Source organism: Pelophylax lessonae (genome assembly GCF_965119305.1).
Source record: "Pelophylax lessonae genome assembly, chromosome: 5".
NCBI classification, from domain to species: domain Eukaryota; kingdom Metazoa; phylum Chordata; class Amphibia; order Anura; family Ranidae; genus Pelophylax; species Pelophylax lessonae.
The window spans coordinates 104,800,406-104,810,528 of NC_138772.1; the positions used below are offsets into that span (position 1 = coordinate 104,800,406).

A 10,123-nucleotide genomic window follows, 5' to 3' on the forward strand; every position below is an offset into this window, starting at 1 on the left:
AATAGATATGGATCATATAAAGGACTGATAGATATTGCAGATATTTTAGCACCCCCATATAGAGTATAGAGCCCTGTCTATGTTTCAGTAAAGTATGTAATACTCTATGTTGCGACTTGCTTTAGATTCGAAGCCTGTTCCTCAGGAAATTGTTGAATAAATAATTGGCTAAATCCTTTTATTCTGAAAGTGAAAGAATTGTTGCCAATAATCTTATGACACCAGATATACCTTAGAAGTTTAGATGTAGGAGTAGATAGTCTCCTGATAGGAGCATCCACTATCAATGCTGAACATTTGTCACCCTGCCAAAAAAAAAAAAAAACTTTTACCTTTTACAAAGAACAAGTCGTGGAAGGACACGCCCATTTGGTGAGCTTTCCGATAAGAGAGCTGAAGATACATTTGGAAGGGTTAACATATTAGAGAAGAAGCTCCCCCGTCTTGGCCAATCAGCTCCCGGCCCTGGCAGCTATAATATAGCAGTAAAGGCAGTGTGCTCTCACAGGCTCCCCAGCCCTGCTTGCTCCCATTACAATCAAACCTTTTTTTTCCTTTTTTTTTTCCTTTTTTTTTTCTTTTTTTTTCTTTTCTTTTTTTTTTTTTTTTTAAAGAAAAACTTTTGCTACCCCCTTGTTCTGCCGGGCTGTGTGTGTGGCGGGTGAAGTCCGATGTGTAGCTCAGTAGTCTATGAGCACCTGTCTTGGAGGGAATCGGTGGATAATCTGGCAGACAGGCAGCGCGCAAGGACCTAGAAGGCAGGGAGCCGGCTGCACACATCGTCACTGAGCTGAGCTGGCACAAGGGCCAGAGGATTCACATGGACGAGATGCTGGGACTGAGAAGAATTCTTCTGCTGGGGGTTCTGACCAGCGCTCTGGTACTCCCTCCTCCTGCCTTCACCTGTGGACCGGGCAGGGGCATTGGCAAGAGAAGGCACCCCAAGAAGCTGACCCCCTTAGCCTATAAGCAGTTCATCCCCAATGTCGCAGAGAAGACCCTGGGGGCCAGTGGAAGATATGAAGGAAAGATTACTAGGAACTCGGAGAGGTTTAAAGAGCTCACCCCAAATTATAACTCTGACATCATATTTAAAGACGAGGAGAACACAGCAGCCGACAGACTCATGACTCAGGTACAGACCGGTGTACAACGCTACTGCCTTGTGCTTGCTATGACAGGTCCTCGGGATTCAGGTTAGAGGGGGGTCTATGAAGATGCCCTGGGTAGTCATCATGATTACTCCTCAGGACACAGGAATAAGGGGGGCTAGAAAAATGTTCATTTATTCATTTCAGGATTCAGGTATAGGGGAGTCTATGAAGCTGTTTTATTAAATCATCATGACAGCTTCTCAGCATTTAGGTAAAGGGGTGTCCTAAAAACTGGTTGATTTAGTCATTATGACAGCTTCTCAGGATTCGGGTATAGAAGGGTCTATGGAGCTGGCACTTTTATAAGTCCTCAGGATTCAGATATAGAGAAGTCTATAAAGCTGTCTCATGTATTCTTTCCTTGGGATTCTATATTAAGCCGTTTTATTAAATCTTAATGACATCCTTAGAATTCGGGTAATAAATAAGGGTGTCTAGAAAAATGTTTCATTAACTCATTTTGATAAGTCCTCAGGATTCAGTTAAAGGGGTGCCTGTAAAATTGTTTAATCAGGATTCAAATATATATGGATGTCCATAAGACATTTTCTTTTAGTCATCATGGTAGGTCCTCAGGATTTAAGTATAGGGGTGTCTATCAGACTATTTCATTTACTCTTTATGTTAGGTCCTCAGAATTCAGGTATAGGGGTGTCTATCAGACTATTTAATTTACTCTTTGTTAGGTCCTCAGAATTCAGGTATAGGGGTGTCAGACTATTTAATATAATCTTTATGTTAGGTCCTCAGAATTCAGCTATAGGGGTGTCTACAAGACCTTATTAATTTACTCTTTATGTTAGGTCCTCAGAATTCAGGTATAGGGGTGTCTATCAGACTATTTAATATAATCTTTATGTTAGGTCCTCAGAATTCAGCTATAGGGGTGTCTATAAGACCTTATTAATTTACTCTTTATGTTAGGTCCTCAGAATTCAGGTATAGGGGTGTCTATCAGACTATTTCATTTACTCTTTATCTTAGGTCCTCAGAATTCAGGTATATGGGTGTCTTTAAGACTACTTCCTTTTAGTATGGTAGGTCCTCAGGATTCAGTAATAGGGGTATCTAGACTATTTTATTTATTCATTATGTCAGGTCCTCGGGATTCAAGTATGGGGGTGTCTGTAAGACTATTTCTTTAAGTCATTATGACAGGTCCTCAGGATTTAGGTATAGGGGTGTCTGAAAAACTATTTATTTTAGATATTATGCTAGGTCCTCAGGATTCAGGTATAGGGGTGTCACTAAGAATATTTATTTTAGACATTATGATAGGTCCTCAGGATTCAGGTATAGGGGTGTCACTAAGAATATTTATTTTAGACATTAGGTCCTCAGGATTCAGGTATAGGGGTGTCTGTAAGAATATTTATTTTAGTCATTATGATAGGTCCTCAGGATTTAGGTGTAAAGATACAATTAAAGCTATTTAATGCTTTATGCTCTTTAGTCATTATGACAGGTCCTCAGTGCAGAGAATTATGCAAAGCTTTTCCATCCATTTCGCCTTAATTATGACATGTGCTGGGGGAGTGGTGGTGGTGGGTGGGGAGGGTATTCTCATTGCCTACTCTTACCCTGTATGCCATCCCCAGGTATATCGATTACATTTGTTCTAGGGGAACTCCTTTTAATGGGTCTTCATAATTTGGGTCTGTGTATAAACCTGTTTAGTTAGGACATCTCCTAGGGATCCAGGTACATATACATTTCATATAGCACTTCCCCATGTCCTACTTCTATATGAGTGCTAAATCAGGTCTGATGCGCATTTATTTAAGTGATTATTTTGTTGAGCTGTGAAGTGAGGAGAGTGTGGTATAGCATTTAAGAAGGTGTATATATATATATATATATATATATATATATATACACCATGTAAATTCTTCTGTAATAGAACAGGTCCCAGGCTCCTGATTTGGATGAATTGTAGACTTTATTCCATGTATTGGAGGTGATCTGATCCAGGCTGGTCCCCTCCATAGATCAGTTATCCATCATCTAGCTCCATGTGACAGCACTCATTCATGTGTGTGTTAATCGGCCATCGGCTGCCCCCCCCCCCCCCCCCCCCCCCCCCAGTATTTAGTGCCTGGTTATCCTCCCACAATAGGCAGTTAAATCTCCATCGACCGCGGCTGGTGGTGTAAATGGCTTGTGTGGCTCCGGCATGATTTGCAGCATTGGCCATCGGAGCGTGAATAGATGGCTGTGTATTTAAGGATGTCCTGTGACAACGTCTGCCACCTTCCTGGGAGACAGGCACTGGGAACTTGTGGCCATGACATCATCCTTTCTCCTGGAATGAAATGAATAGTGCCGGGGCTCCGAGGCTGGCCTGTGCATTAGCTGCACATAGAGGAGGGGGGCTCCTATATAGGTCACCCCCTCTATAGACCTCCCAGATGGCTCAGCATGTCAGGGCGTTACAGCTCCGCACACCGCCGCTCCTCCTTTCACTGACACATTCCCCCCGGGATCTCCGAGCTGCCACCTTAAATTTCCCCCCCCCCAGTGCCGGATCAATTCTATGAGAGCAGATCAGACAGCCGGGCTGAGGGGGGTCACCCTTCTTAACCCCAACCATGCCATGGGGCACCCATGTGTACAGAGCCGGCAGAGCGGCACTCACCCCGACCCATCACTATACATAGTACAGTCATCTACACCCAGCCATCCCCTCCCAGGACTACAACCCCCCCCCCCTCTCACCCCCTGCCTCTCATCCACTTATCATACCCAATATCGATCCACCGGCTAGGGTTACACATGGTGTGCTCTGTACAGAAAGCAACCAAGACTGGGCTGGGAGGAAGAAAATAATGGGGAGATAGATAGATAGATAGATAGATAGATAGATAGATAGATAGATAGATAGATAGATAGATAGATAGATAGATAGATAGATAGATAGATAGATAGATAGACAGACAGACAGACAGACAGACAGACAGACAGACAGACAGACAGACAGACAGACAAAAGGATAGGAAAATACAGGGGGTGAAAAAAAGAAAAAGAAAGAAGAATAAAAAAAAAAGAAGAGATAGATAGATAGATAGATAGATAGATAGATAGATAGATAGATAGATAGATAGATAGATAGATAGATAGATAGATAGATAGATAGATAGATAGATAGATAGATAGATAGATAGATAATGAGTAATCATCTGTTTGACTGTTTGATAAGAAAGAAAGAAAGAAAGAAAGAAAGAAAGAAAGAAAGAAAGAAAGAAAGAAAGAAAGAAAGAAAGAAAGAAAGAAAGAAAGATTGAAGAGGCGATAGTTGAGTAGAAAAATGAGATACAAAAAAGCAATTAACGATAATCTATATAAATCAGGAAGCTCCGGGCTGCCAGGTGTGAGGACTGGGCTGTGGTCACATACTGTCCCTCTTGTACAATCATCTGGCTGCAGGTGAACTGCTTACCCTCCAACTTCCCTGCAAAGCCAGTACAGGTTTCCTTCCAGTCTGGGTGCTGTGACAGACTGCTATCTTCCCTGGAAGGCCAGCACAGGTTCCCTTCCTGGCTGGGTGCTGTGACAGACTGGTTATCTTCCCTGGGAGGCCAGCACAGGTTTCCTTCCAGGGTGGGTGCTGTGACAGACTACTATCTTCCCTGGAAGGCCAGCACAGGTTTCCTTCTAGGCTGGATGCTGTGACAGGCTACTATCTTCCCTGGAAGGCCAGCACAGGTTCCCTTCCAGGCTGGGTGCTGTGACAGACTGGCTATCTTCTCTGGAAGGCCAGCCCAGGTTTCCTTCCAGGCTGGGTGCTGTGACAGACTACTATCTTCCCTGGAAGGTCAGCACAGGTTCTCTTCCAGGCTGGGTGTTGTTGCAGACTACTATCTTTCCTGGAAGTTCAGCACAGGTTCTCTTCCAGGCTGGGTGTTTTTGATGAAAGGCTAGCTTCCCTGGAAGGCCAGCACGGGTTCCCTTTCAGGCTGGGTGTTGTGGATAGGCTATCCTCCCTGGAAGGCTAGCACAGGTTTCCTTCCAGGCTGAATGTTGTGGATAGGCTATCTTCCCTGGAAGCCATGCACATGTTCCCTTCCAGGTTGGGTGTTGTTGTGGATAGGCAAGCACAGGTTCCCTTCCAGGCTGATGCCAGAGTCTGGAGTATCCCCGGAGGATTGCCTGCCCCCAGCTCCCTGGGAATTGCTCTCTGCTGACTTTTATATGTAATAAGTCCTTGTTCAGCTCATTCCTGGCCGGTGTCGGGAGCCGCCTCGCAGCTCTATCCACTATGTAAAGTTTTCTCTAATGACAGTTAAAGTTTCAAAATATTTGTTTAATGTGGTAGTTAATAGTTAATATTAACTGAAGTGGAGGAGCAGGACAGACACTGCCAGAGACAGACAGCTATAGACTGACAGTCAGGGAACAGACCAGCCTCATAGAGGAAGGCAGACTGGGGACCTCCACCTAGGTGGGACTACAAGTCCCAGCATACGATAACAGCCTCATAGTACAGAGGAAGGCAGACTGGGGACCTCCACCTAGGTGGGACTACAAGTCCCAGCATACGGTAACAGCCTCATAGTACAGAGGAAGGCAGACTGGGGACCTCCACCTAGTTGGGACTACAAGTCCCAGCATACGGTAACAGCCTCATAGTACAGAGAAAGGCAGACTGGGGACCTCCACCTAGGTGGGACTACAAGTCCCAGCATAGGTAACAGCCTCATAGTACAGAGGAAGGCAGACTGGGGACCTCCACCTAGGTGGGACTACAAGTCCCAGCATACGGTAACAGCCTCATAGAGGAAGGCAGACTGGGGACCTCCACCTAGGTGGGACTACAAATCCCAGCATACGGTAACAGCTTCATAGTACAGGGGAAGGCGGACTGGGGACCTCCACCTGGGTGGGACTACAAGTCCCAGCATACGGTAACAACTTCATAGTAAAGGGGAAGGCGGACTGGGGATCTCCACCTGGGTGAGACTACAAATTCCAGCATACCGAACCAGCCTCATAGTAAAGAGGGAAGCAGATTGGGGACCTCCACCTGGGTTAGACTAAAATTCTCAGAATATCTTGTCAGCCTCATAGTGCAGAGACAGGTAGATTTAAAGTGCAGGGGAAGGCATACTTAGAATCTCCACAGGGGTGGGACTACAGGTCCCAGCATACCATGCCAACTCCAAAATGCAGGCACAAGCAGAAAGTGGGGTTGATTTACTAAAAATGGAGGGGCAAAGTCTGGTGCAGCTCTGCACAGAAACCAATCAGCTGCTCCAGATTTTGCACTCTCCAGTCTTGGTAAATCAACCCCACTGTGTATCTGCGGCTTGGTGGGACTACTGATCCTAATATACCATGCCAGCCTCATATTGCAGAGGAAGGCAGAAATGCATATGCTCTCCACCTGAGTGGGACTACAGGTCCCAGCTTCTGTCACTCATTGAGGTAGGTGTGCTGAGGTTCTTGAGCTTTAGGAAGGACTACAATTCCCAGTATACCCTGCCAGCTTTACAGTGCAGAGACAGGCAGAAAACTCTTAAAATGAGTTGAACTTGGGGGTCCCAGTGTGACATGTTAGTTTACAATCTGCTTTGTAGTGCAGAGATTTTCAACCAGGACTGCTGAAATAACTACAAAGCCAAGCATGGCATGCCAGCTTTTACTCAGCCATATATTATAGTAAAGGGTAAAGAGAGGCACTCTTGCTGGGGAAGAACTACAATTCTCATGACAGCCTCTAGAGCACTTGGACCAATAATAATAATAATAATAATAATAATAATATTATTAATAATAATGATGATGCCCCTTGATCTTGACTTGTGTGGAAGTGAGAAGTTTGCATTGGATTGCATTAAGTAGCAGCAGAGTGTCACTTAGTCACCTAGGTGCCCCCCAGGCCCTGTGGAATGTCTGGCATTGCGGAGGGCCATCAGCAGCTTGTCTACCCTGACAGGTAAGTGCGAAGTGTCTCTATGTATGAAGAGATTAGTCGCAGGCAGCCAAGCCTTGTTGTCCAACTTCCCCTGATCACAAAGCCTCGGCTCGGGCTGCCCCGCTGGGCTTCAAGTTGGCTGAGCAGAATTGGGGTTGATTTGTGGCACACGACCCAGTGCATTCATGAATGGCTTCATCTTCACGGTTATGACTATAACAATGCAGCCCCTGGCTGGCACAAGGTCCTGCTAACTCCTACTAAACTCTGTGTGTATGAGATATTAGTGTCATCACACTGCACTCTGCAATCATACATCATACACATAGAAATGTCTGTAACTGGAAATATACACTGTGATCATTAAACTACAATTACAGATAGTATCTGCCCCATGCACAACCTATATACAGCTGCAGGGCTATTCTTACTGGGGGCTCTCCATAGTATGTTTAATGGCATGCTCATATATGTTGGGGGGGGGGGGGGGGCTCACTGAGGGATCATAAATATTCTTTATTTATTGATCTCACTCCACTGCTACATTACTTTAAAGTGTATATCAACTCTAACAATACATTTATACCTGTAATTGCCTTGCAATCTGTTACAACCATACTTGAAAGTATTATATTATATCAGCCTGATAAGTGCAGAAAGAAAGTACCTGTTCATCCAGCCAGAAATCCAGTGAGATGATAACTTCATGGACTCTCTGTCTCTGGATTGTTATTAGTTAGCATTGTTCTCTACTTTATTTGTGGACTACAAAACACCTCCCCCTGTTATGGAGAAGACAGGGAGGTTTTATGTGGTCCTATCACATTCCTAGGGTGACAAGGCTGATTAGTAGGGTTATCACCCTCAGGCACGATTTCCAGGTTTAAAATAAAAAAAAAAAAAAGAAAACGTGAAAAAGGAAATCTAATGCAGCCAATACATCCAAGGGCCGGTCAGCTGTAATAATAATAACAATAATAATAAAAAATAAATACATAAATAAATAAATATATATATATATATATATGTATTTATATATATATATATATATATATTTATGTATATATATATATATATATATATATATATATATATGTATATATATATATATATATATATATATATATATATATATATACATATATATATATATATATATATATATATATATGTATATATGTATATATATATATATATATATATATATATATATATATATATATATATATATATATATATATATATATATAAAATTATTATTATTTCTGTTCTTGGGTTTAGATACGCTTTATATGTATGTGTAAGGCTACATTAGGTTACTAAGTACTAAGCTAGATTTGACAACTATTTACAAAGACCACAGTGGCTTAGTAGTTAACAATTCTGCGGTGCAGCACTAGGATCCTCAAATCCCAGCCAGGACACCACCTGCATGGAGTTTGTATGTTATACAGGCAATATATAGGTCAATACAGACAGGAGCCAAATAATATATCTACATGTTCAAAAAGAACTTGGTAAGTTAATTGGCCCTAGTATGCGCATGCATGTGAGATAGGGAACTTAGATTGTAAGCTTCTTGAGGGCAGGGACTGATGTGGAAGTACAATATGTAAAGTGCAGTGTAAATTGTCTGCTCTGCATAGATATACTTGAAGTAAAGTAAGAACTGAGGATAAAGTAAAAAGTTAAATATAGTAAAAAGTTGAATAAACAAGTAAGTGATTCACATTAACCAGAAAAGTAAACCACCGAAATGATCAAAATGCACTTTTATTTACAAAAGAAAATCATAATATTATCTGATCCAAAAGACCACGCTTAATAAATGTTTACATACATGAAACATTAGCTATTTACTAAGAGTATTCAGCGCTTCCCGACATGAGGTTTATTCATTATTTCAATTAAATGAATGGTTTCTATTTTTTATAGATTTTTAGATTTACCCCAACAGCTGTAAAAATTCTTAGAAGTTGAATAATCCGACTAGCAGTTTAATAACCGGACGGTGTACTTCTCTTGATTTGGAATGGGGTTGCATGGTATGAGTAGTCATATAGCAGCTCAGTGATCACGTGCTCCCTAAACTGACCGATCAAATAATGACATTTTACGCCATACCAACACAGCAATTATATAATGACGCCGATCTATTGATGACATGTATCAATGTATTTCTAATAATGTATCACCCAGGACCAGAAATAAATAAGTGCTTCGGAAAGTTTTTTTTTTTGGGGGGGGGGGGTACATCTTTTCTTAAAGCCCTCCACCCTGCATTAAGGAATATTAGCGATTTCTGATTGCTATGGTATTTTATATAATGACAACAGTTGCCATAACATCATTTTACTAGGCAAAAAAAAAAGAGGGGGGGGGGGGTGGATTAGAGACTGAAGGATATTTTTGAAGTGACATTCAAGATAAATAATGTTTGTTCACTGCCTTTCCTAAAGTCCAAGTCACCTGTTATTTTAACATTGTTATCTTCCCAGCCCTTGCCCTATCTTTCCTCTATAGAAGTTTGTAGCAGAGTGTGTCCAGGACACTTTACACCTTGCACATACCTGCACAGCTAAGGACCCTACTGAGTGATCTGCAAGGCGGAGGAGCTGCACATAATGGTGTGCCAGGAATTCATGTGAAAAGGATCCCCAGACTTTCCGGTGGAAATCCCAGCTCCCCATTTAAAGTCCTGACAGCATTTGTCTTCTAGCAGAAGTTCAGTGTGTTAAAGTCCATAGAGCGAGGTGAATGTCACACGGCGGCTGACTGACATGTTTAGAAGCCAGGACCTTGCGCAGGACCCTCCATGAGGTCCCTTTCATTTTCCCAGGACCCCCTTAAAGTCAGAGAGATCTGTTTGCTGGGGAATTGATAACTTGCTGCAACAATGTTCAGATAGACTGCTGAGTATTGGAATGGGGGGGGGGGATTCAGAGTTTTGTCTGATTAGAGTAGTAGTGGGGTAGGCAGAACAAGTATTACAGAGTGCATATTACACGGACAAATAAATCATCGATACATATGAATAGATATGGGTCAATTGACTTGT

General features: G+C 42.4%; 1 protein-coding gene across 1 annotated transcript in view; it reads left to right on the top strand.

The window, feature by feature from the left end:
- The first annotated feature begins 481 nt into the window (after positions 1-481).
- Positions 482-10,123, top strand: part of SHH (sonic hedgehog signaling molecule) — a 32,488-nt gene continuing 22,846 nt past the window's right edge. The window contains exon 1 of the mRNA XM_082259579.1: positions 482-1,135. Coding sequence (XP_082115705.1) covers positions 821-1,135 — 315 coding nt within the window. The 5' untranslated portion in view covers positions 482-820. The remainder of the gene's footprint in view (positions 1,136-10,123) is intronic.